This window comes from Balaenoptera musculus, chromosome 9 (genome assembly GCF_009873245.2).
Source record: "Balaenoptera musculus isolate JJ_BM4_2016_0621 chromosome 9, mBalMus1.pri.v3, whole genome shotgun sequence".
NCBI lineage: Eukaryota > Metazoa > Chordata > Mammalia > Artiodactyla > Balaenopteridae > Balaenoptera > Balaenoptera musculus.
The window spans coordinates 44,581,996-44,604,608 of NC_045793.1; the positions used below are offsets into that span (position 1 = coordinate 44,581,996).

At 38.2% G+C, this 22,613-nt stretch overlaps 1 protein-coding gene across 11 annotated transcripts in view; it reads right to left on the reverse strand.

Annotated features, from left to right (window-relative positions):
- Nucleotides 1-5,068: 5,068 nt before the first annotated feature.
- Nucleotides 5,069-22,613, reverse strand: part of BBS9 (Bardet-Biedl syndrome 9) — a 461,337-nt gene continuing 443,792 nt past the window's right edge. For 10 of the 11 annotated variants that reach the window (XM_036863483.1, XM_036863488.1, XM_036863486.1 and 7 more), the window contains 2 exons: nucleotides 5,699-5,809; nucleotides 5,098-5,488 (listed from right to left, as the gene is read on the reverse strand). In XM_036863483.1, the coding sequence (XP_036719378.1) occupies nucleotides 5,457-5,488; nucleotides 5,699-5,809 (143 nt within the window). In that variant the 3' untranslated portion in view covers nucleotides 5,098-5,456. Of the gene's footprint in view, nucleotides 5,489-5,698; nucleotides 5,810-22,613 lie in introns of all 11 variants that reach the window. The other variant, XM_036863487.1, reaches the window with a different exon arrangement.

Consider the following 22,613-nt stretch of genomic DNA (forward strand, 5'->3'; position numbering starts at 1 on the left):
AGAGGTGCCAATATTGATTTATTCACCTCCCCCCAGCCCCATTACAGAAGTGATTTAAGGGGCTTACAAGGTCCTGTCAATACAACAAAAGAGAATACATTTAAAAGTGGAGTGAAATAAAAAGACAGAAAAGGAGGAGAATATAATAAGGAGCCAGCAAATGGGACTAAAAGCTGTGATGCACAATGCTCTGCCCACTTGCCCCTAGAGGGCCTCAAATGTGGCTCTTGGCATCCAGATGAGGAGATAATTTATTCAGACCAAGCCCTGAAGGAAGGGTTGGGATCTAGGTTGAATATAATTAAAATGAAATGATGGCGAGCCTGAGAATTAGTGGTTTTGCAACTTTTTTTCCACATCAGCCTGAACAGAGACCCTCTCTCCAGCCCAGAGATTAGGCACTGGGGGACGTGATCACTCTAACAGCCATCTTACTCTAATTAGGCTTTGGCAATATTGCTGTACTGTAAGTTATACCTTTTGAAGTCCAAATCAACAAAACTCTTAACACATGCGATGTCCACATAGCTTCCATAATTTACCTACAAAAATAGAAAAATAACACCAGCTAATTCAATGCTTCATACACAGAAAGACTATAGAAAAGGCAGCATCTGTTATAATCTAAACAGCCTTGTGTTGCTCTTTCAGAATCCTCTTAATATTATTTTCATATTTAATTGACACATTTGCTTTTTTGCATCAGATGACGTTAAGGACATGAAGAGAAACTGTAATTTTCAATACAATTCTATGTTCATATTACTGCTATAAATTATAATAATCATGCTATTTTGATGAAAATACATTACACTCTGGACTTTTCTGAACTACTAGAGCTCATTGTCCAAGCAGATTATTCTCTAAAACTCACGCTGTTAATATAGAAAATGCTAATCAGCAAGAGTACATTTCTAATTATTATTTATATCACTAAAACTGATACATTCTAAGATGGGATCTGTTCTCTTATTACAAGAGCAATAAATATTTATTAAAAAAACACTGAAAATATAGATAGCGAGAAGAAGAAAATAAAAGATCCTAATATGCAACCAAGGCTGAAAACCACCAGCTTGAGTCTCTCTCCCATCAACCCTCCCCTCACAGGCTCCCTGACTATTGTGGACACACCTTTAATATCTGAACAGAAGGCCATGGACGACATTGTTGGCACACAAAGAGGACATTGCTGCTGTGGCAGGTGACCACTGACAATCCTGTGCTTATACAATGCTTTTTAGGGGGTTAAACACTCCTCACATATATTTTGTTTTGATTCTTTCGCTCGTCTTTACCTGCATTTTTATGTGACAGGGAATTGTGTACATTGTGACACAGACTACCAACTAGTCAGAGACAGATATTTTAAGAAAACACAGAGGTCTCTTGGTTTAGCAACTTTTAGGCCAGAGAATATTTTTTCTAATTAATGGAATTTTAGAAAAGCCATTCATAACACAATCTGATGTTCCTCAACTTGAGGGAACCCTTGCACTCCAGATGTACCTGACCTGTGGAAATACCAAGCCAGTCCCTTGAGAGGCTGGGGTACCAAACAGCTTAGAGAACTGGGGGATTGAGGTACAGAACTTTATCACTGACTCATCTCTCTTACGTCTGTACACATAGATATAAATGGGCCCCACGTGCCCAACCTGAGCCCAACCTGTGTTCACATGGGATGGGGACACATCTGGCCACGTCTGGAGGGCATGGTGTGGGCAAGGCTATTTACAAGAGTGCTAAGGAAACTTTCGGAATGCCAATCATCCTAAAGGAGAGCCCATGATGGAGGAGGGGCAAGGATCAGAAGGGAGTGGTATTTTGAAAGCTGTGGAGTGTCTATCACTTGGGTCATTCTCCACAGGCGGAAGGAAGAAACTGGGTAAAACCTAGGAGACATTTCGTGTAAAGCTCTTTGAGATATGAAAGCAGAAGAGAACATAGCTCTGTGGCTCACAGAACCCAGTGCACCAGAGTAGAGGATATGATTGAAGCTGCCATAGCACAGAACACAACAGCCTGAGCACGACCGCAGACTGGCACAGAGAAGAAACAGGAAAGGACATTAGACAGACCACCCAGGTTGGACACCAAAAGCAGAAACTACAAAGAAAGGGGTTAATAGATTTGGCTACTTAAAATGTAGAAATTTTCTATTAAAAAAAAAAAACACACTCAGAAACAAAATTAAAAGACAAGTGAAAAATTGAGAACAATGTTTATATCATACTCAGTCAACCAAAGATTAAAATCATTTCCACATAAAAGGCTATTATAAATTAATAAGGAGATAATTATCACCACCACCAAAAAAAAGGAAAAGAAGAGTAGGAACAGGGAATTCACCAAAGGAGAAATACAAATGGCAAAAAAAAGTAAATTTTTTAAATGTGCAAACACCCTAGAAATCAAAGAAATGTAGCTATCTTGGACTATAAGCCCTCGGTTTTAAAATGTACATCTTACCAATAATCGATACATTTGGGTGTGTATTTGGGCTTTTGGAATCAGCTTGGATTAAAATCCCAGTTCTGCTACATATTAACTGTGGGATACTGGCAAATTATTTAGACTCTGTAAATCTCAGTACTCTCATTTGTAAAACAGAGATAACAACATTCTCTACATCACAGTAATGTCATGAAGAGTGAACGAAATCATGCATACAAAGTACCAGCACATAGTAAGAATTTAATAAATGTTTGCTATTTTATTAGTACTTATCCTGATATATTGGGTAATAATGAAACCATTGGGCTAATCAGAAACCTGGATCATCTTCCTTCTTCCAGATTTGTGAGTTACACCAAGATTATGTACACACACACACATACACACACACGCACAAAAGACATAATGGACAATCGTTATTAAAGACTGAAATATTGGTCTCAAAATAATAGGAATAGTTAAGAATTATTTGGGTCTTGATTTTTAAACAGCCACTCTAAAAGATAACATAATTCTTGGCTCCATTATTTTTCTGCTAGTAGAAACACTTTAAACAGTTTTTGTGTTTTTAAATCATGAGGCTAAAATCAGGAGTAGAAGATATGTACAACTTAAATTCAGGAAATTCTTTAACAAAAGGTACATTTATGTCATTAATCAAATCATTTTTATCATTTTAGAACTTATATTTTAAATTTGATAATGTTTAAAAGGTTAATTAAGGATGGACCTAGAGAATATAATGCTTAGTGAAATAAGTCAGACAGAGAAAGACAAATACTATATGACATCACTTATATATGGAATCTAAAAAATAATACCGATGAATCTATATATAAAACATAAACAGACTCACAGACATAGAAAACAAACTTACGGTTACCAAACGGGAGGGGGTAACAAACTAGGAATATGGGATTAACATATACAAACTACTATACATAAAATAGATATGCAACAAGGATTTACTGTATAGCACAGGGAATTATACTCAATATTTTGTCATAACCTATAATGGAATTAATTTGCAAAAAAAACCCCCAAATCACTATGCTGTACACCTGAAACTAACAAAGTATTGTAAATTAAGTATATTTCAATTTTAAAAAGTTTAATTAGTAACTTCTTTCCTTTTGGCAGCTAGTAAAATACAAATAGTAATAAATTGGAAACATTTTAAAATATTTATATGTATGATGTATGCATATAGAGTTCTGTATTCAAATGATCCAAATAAAAAAATAAAGTTATTTGGTCAAGTAATTTTGCTAATAGGCTTAAGATACTGATAATGATTTCTAGGAAAACTTCTTGCAAATATACTTCTTAACATTAAAAACTCTCAGTATAAGATGTAATTGTAGCAGCAAAAGTCACCTTAAACTCCCAAATCAGAGATAGGAAGCCTTTTGAGTTTACATTGGTAAACACTCCCTCATGGAATAGAGAAATAGTGGAGGCCATTAAAAAAAAGGAAACAATGGAGGAGAGATTTGAAAGAGATAGAAATCACTGTACTCATGCACATTTAAAGTAACCTTTACAAATCAAATGATATGCTTCAGTTTTATATCACAGGAAATAAAGGGAGAGAATCAAAAAGTGAAGGGAAAGAACTGGGGGGAATAGAGGAAGGGAAAGACTGATCAAGGCTGATGAACATAGAAACAAGAGAGAAAAAGAAATTGAGTTAAAGAAAGGCAGACAGGACACGACAAACAGGACATGACTCAAAAAAAAAAAAGAGAAAGAAAGGAGAACAGAGATGAGCACATGGACACATGCACTCCATGGAAAAAATATCCATGGGAACCAAATACCAAAAAAAAAAGAAAAAAAGACACAACCCAGAAACACTCTTTAAAGAAGGAATATACTTCTCTTCTAACCTTTCTTCAATGAAGCTGTTAAAGATGATCAGAAGTGTTGTGGTTTTGCATCTTTAGGCATACACAGAGCCAAGACATCTTTTACTGGTCCCCACAGGCTGGGTAACATTAACCTAATGGTTGATTCTGGCCCAAAGGCTAGAAGTTGTCCACTCCCATACTTGACAATGAAAACTACTTAATCTTCTGCTGCGTCTCCTAAAAAAGAATGCTATAAATAATAAATAATACATCCTCTGCAATTTTTTTGACATTTCACTTATAGAAAAACCGCGAGCCACTTTCTCCTTTGTACTGACTGAGGCATTCCAAAACTGGCATAGACATATTTTATTTAAATAAATCAGTCTTTCAACTGTAATTTTAACTCAAAATTGGCAAAATCTCCTTTATTTCTTGCATATGAAAACCTTACCTTTTAATTATAATAAAGCGTGAATCCTTCTATAACCTGGATTTTTAAAAGGTATCTCCCATTGGGGTAATGAAAGAGGATGTTAATGTACTAGCTTCCTTGAAAATATTTTAACATTTTCATACAATACTAGAAAACTCACCTTTTCCCACTTTTAGCCTAATAGTAGTTTCTTGTATTTATAAAATAACCACATTCAAGTCTTACAGTGGAGAAGCAACATTTTTAGTTCCGTTCAATTTCTTCACTTTAAATAAATAAAGAAATCAACTATATAACCCTCTGATTATAAATCAAATCCAAGATATTGTTTGACAATGAGATGCTTTTATTAAACTTGATACATTTAATATATAAGAATTCTGTGAAAAAATTGGGGTATCAAGTAGGATCTGGGTCTTTGCATTACAAAGTCTGCCCCCAAAAGATGTCATCTCACTATATCCTGTGGCTGAAAGCATACAGATGACCAAAAAGCAGCAACATCCTTTCCTGGTAAGACAAGTTCAACTGACTTGCCCATAGCATTACAAGTCCTCCTAGAAAAATTAAAAGTCCCCATCCCCATCTCTACCTATTGTTATCTCCTGGCAGGTGAGCTGTATGAAGCACCTTCATCTGTGCTTGGCATGAGGTCCACACATGATCAGCCTTGGGAAGGCCATCTTCCCCTCAACCAGACAACTCTACTTCAACTATTCTGAAACTCCTTGGAGGGGTGAAACTTCTGGAAAAATGAAAGAGAGCAAGAGAGAGAAAAGGTCTGAATATTGAAAGGAATACACAAATGATCAAATTCAGCTGCACCAATGCCAAGGGGAAGGATGGGTAAGTTAGAAAACAAGCAATTTTGCAAAATGCTTTCTGGTATGACAAAACCTGACCAGTGTCTCACTGTTCCTGACATACCATTTGTGAAGTCCCCCCATTCTCTTACCAGGCATGGGCGACTCCACGATGAGGTGTTTGTGGTTGGTAAACAGGTCAGTGGAGTCTTGTTCTACTGATCTTTCCTCTAGGTCTGATTCAGGGATCGTAGCACAGCCACCTAGTTGAAAAATACAAACAATATTTTAAGCAATGTGTAGAAAAATCTACCTCTCCATACGGCAACCTCAGCTTAAGAACGTACCAGTCATGAAGATAATAAATAAAGAGACAACAATCTTCAGGAGTAGACCAAAAAAGAATAATCTTAAATGTTTCTCTTTTGGTGAAAATGCCGGGAATGAGTCATTGCCGTTAAAGACATACCGATGAGCACTTAGCAACAGCAGCAATGGTGTTGTCTTCAAATTTAACCCTTTTAAAGTCAGAAAGCACAAAATCTATAGCATATGTGATATCCATACTATAATGGTACCTCAGCAGAAATTCCCTTTAATACCAGAGCATCAGAAACTATAAAAGGAACAAAGCACATCGACTGTGAGGGAAAGAAAACTTCCCTGAACAAAGAGGAAGGCCACTGGTGTTCTGAGTTGGTGACTATGGTGGTATTTCTCAGGAATTTGATTCTATTCCTGAATCCCAACACCTTACAGCACAGACACAAACACTTCATAATTCACAGCAAAGCCATGAATGCATTGTGGAAGCTTTCAATTCCAAGTCAATTCCAAGGCGACTTGAGGATAAGCTGGGACCACTGCACTTTTAAAATATTAGGTATAAGTCATTTGATTTTATCCACCAAAATATTGTATGGAGAACTCATGCTGAGAATTTCCTGACTACATCTGCAACTTGATTTGACTAATTTGACTAATTTTCTGGAAATGTACTAACATGCTGTATACTGTACCCATTTTTTCCCAAAGCCATTCTTCTTGTAAATGAAGTGTGATTTTTCCTTTTCTGAGGCTTCTCATACACTGAGTCCAAAGCCTCCATATTCAAGTTTGGCTTTATGTGTGAGGGGATTTATAAAGAGAGGGTATCAGCAGCACTGATGTGTAAACCACGTCATTCAAATGAGAGTGAAGTCAAGATCCCAGGTCTGAAGGAAAGTATACCTTACCATCCATCCCTCTGTATCAGCTCTGAAAAAGAAATCGGTGTTGAGGGAAACTTGAGAGACAAGGATTTCCACACTCATAAAATAAGAATTAGAGGTAGCCTCAGAGGTTCCCCAAACAGGAAATGTTAGAATTATCCACCAATGCAATGGATCTTGCCTGGCTTTATCTTAAAATAGCTAGGGCCCCCATCCAGAAGGAGAACCAGGCTTATTTTTAATCTCTTTCCAAAGACTGTAGATCATGGTAACAATAACTATCATTATTACATACCTTCTCAATGCTGAAAACTCTGCCCATATCATCTCATTTAGTTCCTACAAACCACACCCTGAAATAGATGTTATTATTCTGCTTTTACAGATAGGAAGACTGAGGTTTCAGGAGATCAGTACATCATTTCCTGGAAATGTTCTAACATGCTGTACACTGTACTTTTTTTCCCAAAGCCATTCTTCTTGTTAATTCTTTGCCAAGGTCACACAGCTCCTAAGGAGTAAGACAGAGCTCACACCCAAGCGTGACAACTCCCAAAATCTGTGTTATCTAACCATTTACTATATGGCTCCCAGTTGCAGCATCAACCAAAGAGATACCTGGCTGCAGGTCTTGGGTGTCAGCAGGTTTTATCTCACCTGATGATCTACCAGGTGTGGTTGCGAGGAGCACTGCTTAGAGTATTGTGAGGCCAGAGACAGGCTCAGAGATGCCAGGACTTTGGAGAAGCCCAAGAAACAGCACCCTTCTTCTCCTCCTGGACTCTCACCCAACTGAGAAAAAAGGAATAGAGTATGCAGAGGTGAGGAAGGGGTACCTCTGTAAGATTAATAACAGGGAAGAACAGAAAGAAGGGAGTGCTCCCGGCAAAACAGAACCCTGATCCCAAGAAAAAAGGCCGAAGAATGGCTTTCTAGACTCATAAATCAGATTAAGTCATTTCTCCATCCCCAAGGCAGAGGGAGGGAGGAAGCAGGATGAGGGCAGGAATGTTGTACTGATGCAGCTACCTTTGCACACAAGGAAACTTCAAGACTGGGGAAGAAGTGTCTCCAGCCAACAGATGGGAGAGAGTGCAGTGATCGGACAGCAGTGCTGCCATGCGTGGAGAGAGGCAGGTCTCCTCTGATTAATCAGTGTCTACCATTTATTCCAGCTGGCTCAATAGTGAGGCAAGTGAGAAGGATGAAGACTTCAAAAGCACTAGTTCTTCAATCAGGTGGGCACAAAAAGGAAAAGTCACTTGCTGTAGACTATCTTGTAGACTATACATTACATAAATTACAATGTATGTAATTTCCTCTCTTGTCCTTGGCACAAAAGTTTTGCCTTGTCCAAAGTACAGAGATGACGAATTTCTCAAATCCCACTGCAGGGCTGACCAGTCACTTGCCTAGGAATGCTACCCTCTTTTCTTTGGATACCTCCATGCGGCCAGACTGACCAACCATGTGCCCAGAAGTTCTGCCACTTTAAGCTTGGAAGGAACAATAGGATGTGAGATCTGGCATCCTAACCAATGGGAAATGGGGGAAGGGAAGGAGCCTTGCAGAAAATTCCCCTCCTGCCTCTCTCCCTGGATCGACTCTGAATTATTATTTCTTTTTGGTCAACCTCCAGAAAAGTGCTGTGTGCTGAGTAGATGCACCTGCTGGGACTCTTCCTGGCTCTTTGAGAGAAGTGGTCACCAGCGAAGGATGCATCACTTTGTATTACTTCACGTATTTCCTTGACTTGCTTCCCTTTTTCCTCATCCTCCCTTCCTTGAGTTGGCCAAATAAACTGCCACTTTAATTCCTGCCTCAGGCTCTGTTTTCTTGCAAAAATCATTGACATGGGAAGTAGTACTAAAAAGCAGGCCTTCAAGATGGAATTTTGAGGTTAGATCGCCCACCTATCTGTAAGAAATAGGGGTTCCATGGCTGCGTGTAAACAGACTGGGAATAACTTCTGTTATGCAATTACTTAAGCTTTCACCCATGGTTAACTGGGATGATGTGCATGTAGAGGTCAAGCCCAGGAGATCAAGTAGCTGTGGCATGGCAACATTTATAATTATAAGGATTCCAGAGTAGGGTGGCTGCTTCTGATAACTAGATACCTTGCAAAAAGAAAACGGCAAGTTCAGTGCAGCTAGCAGGCAACAGAAGGCAAATGCGATCTCAGGCCCCACCCACACCTACTGAATAAGAAGGGCAAATGGGCATATCTGATGAGATTTTTGCTAGGAAAAAAATATTTGTTAAAAATTTCAAAGTAAAAACAAACAAACAAGCAAAAATTTCAGAGTAAACAGTAAAAGGAGAGAAATAAAATATAAAATTTCCAAACTAACAGAGACCTTCTGAAGCCCATTGTAGCAATGCTTCTCAAAAGGACCAGCCTTAAAATTTCCAATCTATCTAAACCAATACTTTTGTCACATATAATAAAAATGAATAAAAGGAATTACTAGAAAAATAAAATGAACAATATACAGGCCCTTATCTTTTAGATTCAATCATTGTAAAAAGTACACTGTCAATTGCTACAAGTTTCTGAACACTTATTCTCAGTTTCAAGTAACAGACAGTTTGCAGACAGATGCTAGTCTTCTATTCACACTTTGAACAGCACTGATTTCAAGATATGGTCTACATTAATTAATATGATACATGGAATTATAGTTAAAAATAATAATTGAGCCAACTCCTAATTATCAGAAGTTCAAATAGCCAGTAAACTCATTCTGGCAACAGCAGGGGCTTCTCACAACTTATGTACCTCCCTTCTACTCCAATATCTGTCTGGCAGCTCCCTCCTTGCATAATGTCCAGAACAGCCCCCCTCTCCCCACCAATATGGGATGTCCAGGCACTCCTTTGTCCACTGCTGGTACAATTATGGAGATCCACTTCTATCCCTGTGCTCTCGTGTAAAAAGAAGTTTCATTAAGGAACCTGGGATCCCGAGTCAGAACTCTGGGGGCATTTTCATAAGGAACAATGTTATAAGTGGTGGCTTCATTTTAGAGTCCTATTACAATTAAATGCTTAAAACGCTTTTCTGGAGTAATCTGGAACCCTAACCCCTGCAGGTGAAATTTGAAAACATGAAGCATGTATCACAAATTGCAAACAGTATCTATAGCACTTGGAACAAGACAGTTTCTAAATTGGAGATTACACCCGTGATGTTTAAGAGGATGTTTCTGAGACATTTCACTATGCTCCCTCTTCCTCTGAATTGTTACCAATCAAATTATGTGCATGACCATTTGTGTTAACTAAACTTGGCTGTAAAAATTTGTTTCTTTGCAAATTAGTAGCACATTAATATATATAGCAATCCTCCAATATATAAAATACATAAACAATGACAAGTATAGCACAGGGAACTATATTCAATATCTTGTAATAACCTATAATGGAAAAGAATCTGAAAAAGAATAGATATATATATGTATATGTATAACTGAATCATTTTGCTATACATCTGAAACACTGTAAATCCACTATACTTAAATTTAAACATTTTTAAAGAAAATTTTTCTGGCTACAATCCTCATGTAGCCAGAAAATTATTTAAGTAGAAAATCTTACCAAAAATTCTGAACAATAGGAGATTACCCTATATTTATAAAGATAATTCAACTCTAGGGTTTTGTTTTGTTTTGTTTTATGGATTACAAGCTATCCTTAAACCTGTTTCTGCATTCAAAAGCAAATTATAAAATTGTTGAAACTTCCTCCTCACCAGGTGGAACATATTTTATCAACAAGGGAATTACACTAAGGAAATTCTACCCACTGTCAGAAAAACAAACAAACAAACAAACAAAAACAACAATAAAAAAGAGCTCAGGGACTTCCCTGGTGGTCCAGTGGTAGAGAATCTGCCCTCCAATGCAGGGGATGCGGGTTCGATCCCTGGTCAGGGAACTAAGATCCCACATGCCGCGGGGCAACTAAGCCTGCAGCCATAACTACTGAGCTCTCGAGCCTCAACTAGAGAGCCTGCATGCTGGAAACTACACAGCCCACGCGCCCTGGAGCCTACACACCATAACTAGAGAAGAGAAATCCCGCACTCCACAACTAGAGAGAAGCCCGCACGCCACAATGAAGAGCCCGCGCTCCGCAACGAAAGATCCTGCCTGCCACAACTAAGACCCAACGCAGCCAAAAATAAATAACTAAATAATAAATAAGTCTTAAAAAAAAAAAAAAAACAGAGCTCAGCTCCTCTCTGTAGGTTGCTATAGCATGAACTATAAAAGTTATAGAGTTGAAAGGTCAAGATAGGAGGCCAAGCAGAAACAAATGTAACTGTCTAGAATACTAGAGATCAAAATCAGAATGCAGGGTAAGCACTGGTATTCTGGAAAACATGTAACCAGCTGGCTTTCAAGGAAAAAAGGTAAAGCCCTAATCTGTAGTGTTTGCCCATTTCTTTGGTATAAATACTCCTACCATGGCCAGTTTCAAGCAACCAACGTGACATCACCAAACGTGGAGCTTGGCAGAGATGTGTAAGAGGACACCATGAGATAGCACTTTCACCATTCAGATTCCGTAGACATAAATAATCTCAAGAGCATAGAGAATAGTAAAGTGTAGTAATCAAATAACTAGTGAAGAGTTTTGAGGTGTATTATCTTTGTTCTTAATACAATTTATTTGGTTATAAGTTTACATAATTTAATTTTTAATAATGGCTGAATTTGTTAACTGGCTCACAGAATTCCTAAAAATTCAATGATTGGTCCTCACCAGCCAGTGTGAGCCAGCTCTAGCACTGAATGCGGGCTTATTTGTAGGGAATTTAACAAAGCCTCGATTCAAACCACAACTCAGCATTTATGAGCCAAGTGACCTTCCTGAGCAAATTATTTCACTTTAATGAGCCTCAGTTTCCTTATCTATAAACAGAGACTATGGCAGCCCTACTTCATAAGGAAGAAATTGATGAGCATGTATAAGTGCTTGGCACATTGAAAAACACATTAAGTTCTGACTATTTACTCTCATGTCAAAGTTAGGAACACTAAAAGAAGAGTAGAGTGAATAGGCCAAGACGGAAGTCCCTAAAGTTGGGAGTCTGAAGGGGTAGGATTCACACAGCTGATACACCCATGGGGCCAAAAGACACAGCTCTGCAGCAAAAAAAAGAAAGTGTTCAGACACCTTAAACATGTGGCCACCTCTGAAGCTGACTACTCTATTTACTCACGCTACTTGATCTGCTGAGCTCTATTTGATAGATACTTGATTCTAACCCAGATGAATTCTGGTGGCCTAGCTTACCTGCCTCACCATCTGCCTTGTAACTCAAGTAGCCTAAACCGGGGGTTGGCCAGATAGTACATATTTTTTAAGCTCTGTGGGCCATCTGGTCTCTGATGCAACTGCTCAGTTTTGCCATTGTAGTGCAAAAGCAGCCAAGGACAAAATGTAAACATGAATGAGCATTAGTTGTGTTCCAATAAAACTTTATTTACTTAAACAGTCAGATCTGGCCCATTGGCTGTAGTTTGCCAACGCCTGGCCTAATACAAGGCTCACAGAAAGCTGCTCTTCAACTGCATCCTAATTCTAAAGGTTCCTAGAGGCATTTAACACTGCCAGATCATCTCATAGTATTACTATAATAATAGCAATAAGGAAGAGGAAGAGGAGGAGGAGTAATAGTAGCAGTTATTTAAAAGAATATTATTTGCCCTACTGCTACAAATGCTCTTTTTGTTTGGGCAGTGATAAGCTTTTTAAAAAAAAAAAATAGACTAATTTTTAGAACATTTTTAGATGTACAGAAAAATTTAGTAAATGGTACAGAGAATTCCCATATATTCTCCACACAGTTTCTCCTACTGTTAACATATTGCATTAGCATGGTACATTTTATCAATGAACAAATATTGATACATTATTAGTAGCTAAAATCTATAGCCTATTCAGATTTCCTTAGTTTTTACCTAACATCCTTTTCTGTCTCGGGATCCCATCTAGAATACCCCATGACATTAGTTGCTGCATCTCCTTTGGCTCTTCTTGGTGGTGACAGTTTCTCAGACCTTCCTTACTTTTGATGGCCTTGAAGTTTTGAGGAGTATTGGTCAAGCATATTGCAGAATGCCCTTCTACTGGAACTTGTTTAATATTTTTCTCATGACTAGATTGGGGAAAAATTTTAAAGACAGTTTCTTTTCATAAATTCTTAGAGTTTCCCATATTTTAGGATTGTCTCCAGTTGTTCTTCTTTTCCTCTATCAAAAGTGAAAGCCAGGTGGGCAGTGAATGGGGAGGCCACTGAAGGCAAAGGAGGCCAACAGCAAGGCTGGACTTAGACTGTGAAGTCCTCAGGAGTGGGTCAGTCTGGGTCTAGCTGCTGGACGCAGGCAGGTTATCAGTTGCCCCAACTGTAAAGAGAGGGTCTTAATGAGGCCTACTGTGAGGATTATGTGAGACCGTGTACACTGAACACAGTGCTCAGCACAAAGTACATTTTACCGTCTCTGTTTTCTACAAATTTTCTTGGCATAGATACACTTTCCACACCGTATCTGTGGAATCAAAGAACTTTAGCTGTTAGTGCAACCACCTTCATTTAGGAGACATCAGAACAGAGGCTCAGAGAGGGTAGCGGATGCCCCTCATATCCTAAAGCCGATTCCTGGTTCTCCTGCTTCCTAAACCATTGGAGCTTTCTCAAGAATACCTTTTTTCCCGTCAAGATCTCAGTGGATTTGCTTGTGAGTTGGCTGTCCTAACCAGTACTTCCTTTCAGTGATACAGAAAACCCAGAAGGTTGGCAAGCTGTTCTTCGGGTATATTTTAGGACTTGGCGGATTTATATTCTTGCAACAGAGACCTTTGCAATCAACTGAGTGTATGGGTGCAAATGTTCCATTCCTTCAGGGAGGAAAAGTTTTTTTTCTTCTTTTTTCTTCATATATTTAAAAGCAATCAAACAAGGAGACACTTTGAGAATCACAAATGACCACAGACCATGCTCTGACTTGCCAGCCAAAGAATCTTCTGTTCACATGCTTGAATTGCCACTAAGAATTTAAAACAGCAGAAACCTCAAAAATATACACCAGTGACATTTTTCTTTTAATCAAGATTTACTTGATGGATAAAGTGTTTTTGAGGTTAACATTCAGATTTCATTTCAAAGGTTTATAATTCACGTGAAGTGTGGCGAATGGGTGCTTTGAAAAGAATATTTCACTATCTTAAATATGAAAAGCTTCCCTAAGATACTATGAGTAGTTAAAAAATTCTCCGAAAATATATTCATTTGGAATAGTTTTACTCTTTATCCTTTCTCAGTCTCCCTCTCCCTCTCCCTCTCTCTGTAAATGTGCACATACAACCACACATAGGCATTAAAGATACGTATAAGAGTTTTCCTGATAATTCTCCTCTACTCTGTTCATTCTTCTATTTTCTTAAAATATATTTTTTTAGCCCAAGGAGAATGTAAGCTATAGAAAGCCAAGAATCCTACTGTATGTTTGTGTAGCAATTTTAACCAAGTATTTACAAATCTTTTGACAAAATGGAAGAATGGAAGGAAGAGGGGTGGGTAAAAGAGAGAAGGAGATAGAGGATGAAAAGGAAAAGTGGGGAGGGGAGGATGAATTATCAACATATTCCATTTTTCTGTGTACACTTCTACAGACGATATTTGGGGTGACTTACTGAAGGTATAGATGATAAAATATTAAAGAATAAAAAATACAATAGCAGTTAGAAAAATTTAATGCAGAGTAGGAGGTATAGCTAGGAAAAATTGTGTCAGATAAAGACTTACGCAAGGGCTGCCATGGAGAGAAACAGCAAAAGGCTTGGAGGAAAAGTGGGGCTGCACTTCCCCTCTTAATTCTCCACTGACTTCTCTCTTCCACACTGGACTTCAAAGGGCCCAGTCCATCTTGTACTTGGACTTAACATTTCCTTAAGAGCACACCATAATTGGTAAAGCTATGCTTGTTGGAAATTTTTTGACTAATGATGTGTGTGTGTGTGTATGTGTGTGTGTGTGTGTGTGTGTGCATGACTCTGTTCTGTGCTTACAGGCCATTTTAGAAAGCCAAGACTTCTGTGAAATTGGGTTTACCAAGGTGCTTACTAAGCAGATGCTCCAGAAAACTACACATATAGGAGATTGTTAAAAATACAACAGTCAGACCTTGTCAAAGCACATCTTGGAAATAAAGCCCTCAAGAATGTAATGTATCACTGAATGAGTTCTTATCACAGTGTGGCAAATCAGGTTGATATCATATGGTGCCACTGCTTCTCTGAAGGAGGAACTGGAGAGCATATGTCAATATCTTTCTCATCTCCCCTTCCATTCTGCCTTTTACTTTGTTGTAATGTAGAGGCATCTCACACTTAACCTGGTACAGTTTTACAGTTTCAAACTCAGGAAAACAGAAGAAAACAATGCCTTTCTATATAGTCTTAGGTTTCCAGTTCCAACATATGATATTTGTTTTTCTATGTTTCTTTTAAATCCACTTGATAACTTTTCTTTCTCCCTATATTTGCAGATGACATGCTGACTGCTAGACAGTAGCTCATCTACTAGCAACAGAGATAATAATGGTTAACCACTGAGAGGCAGGTGAAGTTCACTGTAATGTGTGTCCAACATGATGCCTGTGGAATGTTTGGGATTTCATTTCCACTGCCTAATAATAAACTTTGATCCCCCCACATCCGGTAAGAACTTAAAATGTGTTCAGGACTATGCACGTATACCTATGTTTGAAAATATTTCCATTTCACACCTCACAGCAGAGACCAAGTTTGTGAATAAAAGGAAGTCTAATATATTTTAAGAGGTCTAGCATGTGTCTCAACAAGTTTTAAAAATCCCATAAAGACTGAATACTAAGTCCCTTGGGGTATAAGGGCTCCAGTCAGAGAATCTGGATTTAAGAGGGTAGGGTCCTCCTGGCATTAAGATGTTTCCACAACTTGAATAATGATAGGTGTCCAAGTATTCTTTTAGCTGGACCACCACTTAGAATTTAGGTCCACTTAGTACAAAGGATTAAGAAATACAGGAACATAGCCATTTTCATCCATTGATAATTATGTAAAGAGAATATACCAAGCAGAAAAAAGTCTTATTTACAAAAAAGCAAGCACAGTCCATAAATCCTAAAGATTGGAACAGATCCAGGTTAAGAAGTTCACCAGATGTCAGTCTGTAAACAGGGCTTCATAAAGTGAATTCCCCAATTAATTGTTGGTAAGAGTGATCTCTGTACTATGTTAGTGCATTATGATCCCCTACCATATGTAGGTGAATTGTCTGGTCCTATAGGTCATTAGTCAGTTATGATACAACAGAACTCAGGGGAAAGAAGTGGGGTAAGCACAATTTTTTTCTGATACAGAGAGAAGATCCCATAAAATTACTGCTCAGGAACTCGGAGCTTTCTTCACTGAAGGACATGAGAACTCTCCCATTTATTTGCATTACATCTGTTTTTCTAACACATTTAGTTCTTAACCTGGAGTACTTGGAAAGACACACACCAGTAAAAACATAAACATGGAAGTTAAAAAAAAATAAAACTACTCACTATTTTGTTAAAGTCTCCAATCGCAATGTTTTCCCACATGTTAACAAGGCCATTAAATCCTCCAAACAGGAATACAAAAGTATTACCCAGCCATTGTGAGAAGGTGAGGAAGAAGAGAAAGTTAATACTTGCTTTTCCTTGCCAGCTGATCAATGTCTAGAGCACTCTCCAAGGAAATGCAAGATCTATTGTCTTTCAACTAGATCTTTTCTATACTGATAAGTATAGCACCTTCTTGTTCAAAAAGAAGATGATTGTGGTATTTAATTTCCATTTTGTTTCTAAATCCTAAGGCAACCCAAGGTACAACTGGAAAGACACATGATTTTAAGACATTTCCATTTCAAATGGTTTCCTAAGTCCCTCTTCAGAGACCAACTCTCTCTCAAAAGTATACATGCACAAATAAAACATTATAGCTACAGTTGAGGAGGAAAGGAAGCCAATAGTTCTGTAATTATAATTACTAAAAAAGTGAAAGAGTAAGAGCATAACTCTACTTTGCCTGGACACCACATAATAAGAGATCCAGTGTTCTTCACAGCTTCCCTCTTGCATCAAGTGGTTATTAATTCCTCAGTGATCCTGGCAACATTTCTTCAACTTGAGTTTCTTTCCACAACCCAATTAAAAGCCATCATCTTGACCAAATTGTGTTGTTTTTAATAATGACAGAGTTTAGGTGGTGATTTTGAAACTGAGAGTTCTGCTGGGCCACTTCAGTTATAAACAGGTTGAGGGAAAAGAGTGAAGAACACAACATCTCTGGAGAGCACCTGTTTCACCATATTCGTTCACAAATGAGGAAACTGAACAAGCACTCAGGACTCGTTCCTAAACAACTCTGTTATCTAATGATATATTTCTACAATAGTCCATTAAACAATGTCATATTTTGCAGAAAAGGGAAATGTACACAAGATGATAACCAGCCCATGGATAGTGGAAAGGGACATCCAAAATGGGACATGGCAAGTATCATTATGTCTGGAGCAAAGTCACATAAGTCTGGGCCTTAGTTTCCTTTTTTCTAAATTCAGAAAATATAGCATTTACTTTATGAGAGGCGAAGATTAAATTGGTCAGTGCTTGTAATACAGTTATCACAGAGCCTGGCACAGAGTACGCCCCCAATAAATGTTGGGCTATTATTTTCAGTACTAACCTCCAACATACATTAGTCATTACGTTACAGCCAATTACACATGAAACTACAAGCCATGAGCACGGCATGAATTTATATTTGATGCTGTAAAGAATGCTCAGGTAAACCCAGAAGATGGGGTAGGCAGACCAGTGGTGGAATGTTTCTAGCTGGACCCAGTGGTCAAAGCCAAAATTGTCAACCAGGCATTAAAATAATTCACTTGAAAAACAGTGCACACATTCTTTATAGGATGAAATCACTGATAATCTACTATCCTAGATAACCACTATTCTGAGATCAAAACAGGAATTTTAAAAGGGCTCCAATGATGATGATGATGATGATCAGGGGTGCATAATCACATTCATTATTTTCTATTTACCAGCAGTGCCATTACTACTGAGAAACACAAACCCACAAGATAATATGACATAAATGGATGAAACATTAAGATAAAAGGGTAAAACAGTGGTAGCTTTGCTTTCTCATGGGAAATTGAAATGGCCAGCAGATGAACCTTAAAAGAGGAAGTCTGCTGACCTAGTGTTACTAAACATAGGAGGCAGCCAAGGAGCGGAGGAATAAAGCAATGTATTTAAATGTATGCCTTGAAGGAAGCAAACACCAATTATTTTTATATGATTTTAATTCTCCTAGTGAATATTTTATGGGTGCTGGCAAGTCCTTCTGGAAAAGGAAGGGATTATTAATGAAGGATTCAGTGGCAATTGCCTCCCAGTGCTCTAAGAACTAACACTTAACAAAAGGTCATTTAGTTCATACTTCATCTCTAAAGCTACAGAAATTTTAAGAATCCTTAAAAAAACAGTATAGTGTTATATTCACATATACAGTCCTTTTTATTTTAATTTCCAGATTGTTCTATAGCCTGCATGATAAACAAATAAGCTTCCCACAGGAAAATAAACAGATAGAGGAAAATAGTTAATTTTTTTTCTTTTTCATGCAAAGAGTGGATGCTTAATATATACTTGTTGATTTGGAAAGGAATTCATGAAATTTGAGGAAATACATAGGAAATACAGTCTTTAAAAAAGTTATCTTTGAAGAATGCTCTACCACATCATTCCAATATTACGTGCTGGTGACAGTCCACTAATGTACAGGCCAGTAAATCTGGGGAAATGCCCCATCAGCTCCTGTATTCTATCTTGTTTCTCAAAAAACTCAGCCCATCAACTCTAGAAAATTCTCATATTATGTAAAATGAAATCTCTCTAGCTAACATCTTGCTCTTAAAATTCTCCAGGTGCTTCAAGAGCATGGACTCTGGAGCTAGACTGTCAGAATTTTAATCCCAGCCCCACCATTACTTTTTTTCTTTTAACTGGTAACTTGATCTTTCTCTGCCTCAGTTTCCTTATTTGTAAAATGCAGATGATAACTGTACCTAGCTCATAGGATAATTGTAAAGATTAAATGAGTTAATTTATATGAAGCACTTCAAATAATGCCTGGTTCATAGCAAGTGATACATTAAGTGTTATAATAATAAGTATTACTATTATTCTCGTCATCTTTGCCTTATGTTGCCAAAATTCCCACACCTAAGCCTGAGGTTCTCATGTAAGCTGAAGGAAAGGAGGGTGGTGAATTTTCAGAAGGCAGAGAGCAGCAGCTACAGCTGCCTGACCTCCAGGAAATACGAACTGTCGTGTTAGCTAGTCAAGGAAAACCTTAACTGGTTGTCTGGCCTAGCAAAAAAATAAAAAAAACAGTAGCCAGTAGGAAATAACAGCTTGATAAAGAAAGAACAAGGACTGGGGTCTAGATAAATAATAAAGGGCAACAATAAACATCAAATCAGGAATAATTTACTGTCTCTTGACCCCCACTTTTCCTGCATCTTCTTCCATTTCTTTACTCCTCTTGGCAGCAAAACTTCTCCAAAGAACTGTCTGTATTTGCTATTTTTAATTCTCTTCCTTTCTCTTGTACATCCATTCCAGTCTAGACCTGGCCTCTACTACTCCACAAACAGTTGCTTTATTCAAGATCACTAGTGACCTCCACGTTGCTAAATCTATAGTTTTCAGCCCTCAACTTACTTGACCCATTAGCATTTGACACAGCTGATCGTTCCACCACCTTTTAAAACTCTTTCTTCACCTGACTTCCAGGATGCCACATTCTACTGATTTTCCTCTTACCTCACTGTATGCTCCTTCTCAGCATCCTTTGCTGGTTCCCCCTCTTCTCCCAAACTCCTAAAATTCTGACTCTCCCAGCACTTGGTCTTTGATTCTCATCTCTTTTCTAAAATCACTCCCTTGGTGGCCTTATCCAGTCTCATGGCTTTAAATAACACTTTCGTGCTGACAACTCCTAATTTTATAACTCCAGCCCAGATTTCTCTCCTGAACTTCAGACTTGTATATCCAACTACTTAGTCAATATCTCTACTTGGACATCTTATAGCATCTCAAACTCAACATATCCCAAACTGTACTCCTGATCTTCCCCACAAACCTGTTCCATCCCACAGCCTTTCTCATCTCAACTTCATCCTTCCTGTGGTTCAAGCCAAAACTCTTGAGGTTGTTCTGGATTCTCTTCTTCCTTTCACACAACATGGCCACTCTGTTAGGAATTCTGTTGTCTTTACATTTAAAATGTATCCAGAATCAGATCACTTCTCACCACCTTCAGCACTACTACCACTTTGGTGCAATCCACCATCATCTCTTACCTGAACTATTGCTAAATTACTTACCTGAGTAACCTTCAAACTGACTGCCCACCTCTACCTTTGACCACCCACCCCCCATAGTCTATGCACAATACAGCAGGCAGGGATCCTTTTAAAATGTAAGATTATATTCCTTTCTTCAAAATGGTCCTCCCCACTTCACCCAGAAAAAAGCAAAAGTCAGCCAAAAGGCTGTACATGATCTCACCCCTCTGACCTCATCTCCTACCACTTACTACTGGCCTCACTACTGGCCTCCTTGATGTCCTTGGAACATGCCAGGCTCATTCTCCTTACCTGGGACACATCTCTCTGATCTCTGCATGGATAAATCCCTCACTTCTTTAAGTCTTTGTTCAAAAGTTGCCTTCTCAACAAAGCCTACCGTCAACCCAATTTAAAATTACAATCTTGTAACTGCCTCTTTTCTGACATTTCTTTTTCCATAGTACTTATCACCTTTTAACACTAACACTTGTTATTTTCTAACATACTATGTAGTTTACTTCTTTATCATGCTATTTTTTATCGTCTCCCCCGCTAGAATGAGAGTTCCAAAATTTCGGGGATCTTTGTCTATTTTGTTTGTTGCTGTATCCCAAGCCCTGGAATAGTTCCTGGCACACAGTAGGCACACAATAATTACTGGTTGCCTTGAGTGAATGAATTTAGGCTAAGGGATTAGGAAGAAGAAATGGAAACCAAAATTCATTCTATTTTTTACATAATATTATCTACGTTTTCCACTGGGAGGTTGGAAAATAATTACAGCAGAATGTAGTATAGTACCTCTTATTCCCATGGCCCAGCACACGTGGTTGCTCTGTGGATCAAAAAAGCTTCTCAAAAAGTTCTTTGTGTTAATTAATACACATCTTTAAGAAATGAATCTTCCTGGATGATAACACATGGAGAATCTGTGAGACTGAGTAGGTACGACAACAAAATGTTCAGCCCAGAAAAGAAATAAGATCCCAGTAGTAATTTCTGTGGGAGCTAAAGTTAAAAAGAAGTAACAGAACACTTGTAATTCTATTTCTTGATAACAGTCATTTGTGGATGAAGGAACTGCAAAGGAAGGTACAAAGACATCTGTCTGCTTGGGAAATTTCTCAAAACAAATGAAAAAGGATCTATCTTATTTCCACTGGGGCATCAAGTTATGGTCTGGAACAGTTTATTATTCCCAGGCTACTTCAAATCTAAACGTGTTTTTAAAAGCAAGCCCAATGAAAGATTAGATAAACAACTGGACAATGTTTTTTACACTCTGGTAACATAAACATTTCAAATTCCTCCCTAACTCTTGACTAGCATAAATCTCTAATTCCAGAGAAGGTAAAATATCCTCAAAGTTTAAACATTACTTTGAATTATTCACATTTACCTCCATTTCCATCTTATACTTTCTTGGCAATAAAAAGCCAGGTTTCGTCCAAACTATGGTAGGATGACTCTCTTCCAATTGTAAAACAACTTGGACTAACCCCAGCTCTGCTTTCTTTGAAGATAGAATAAGCAGCCCCTCCCAACAGTTTCTTTTCTCTTCTTTCTTACCTCCTATACATCCTGTACTGCCCTTTTTCAAACCAAACCTTTAAAAAACACAGAGGGAAAATGTGAAGCTGTCTGCCTATAACTGAGCTATGAAAACAATTTTTAAATGGTGTCAAACACAAAAGAGATAGGTTGAAAGAGTCAGTAAGGCAAGAAAACATCAGGGTGAGGAGAGCTCTCTCTGGCTGAGAAAGGGAGACATAGAGTAAGACCTATCTAAGAGAAGAAGCTCTGTGGAAATGCCGCAGGGGATAAAAGGAAGGGAGGGAGAGAATGGAGGAAAACAAAGGTGTGAAAATGCAGAGGGAATGAGGATAACCAGCCCACAGTACAACCCACATGTCAGAAGACTTAGGAATAAAAGGGGGTGGCTAGGAGAGAAAAGAAAATACTAGGCTGATAGAGCTGTTCTGTTTGCATCATGTTCCACAGTCTGTGAAACCTTCTCACTTGACCTTGGTCCTCACGACAACTTTGAGTGGAGAGTAGGTAAAAATCTGCACGCCCAGACTCCAGGAAAACCGCCCACTCAGCTCCTGGGCAAGTCACTTAATAATTCTGAATCTCTATTTCCTCATTTGCAAAGTGGGAATAATATCTTCCTAACAAATGATTATGAGGAGTAAATGAGATATTACATAAAGCATCAAAGTCCTGCTCGATAATTGGTAGCACATTGTGATAGAGAGCAAGACAGAAGGCAGAAATTGAGGGAGCTCCTAAGAAGGTACAGACAGAAATGTGCAGTACAAACAATGCAGACAACTGAAGATCCAGACTTCGGGTTCTGAGGGGTGAAAACTAGATGCAATTTTTGTATAAGAATATGGAAAGGAGGAC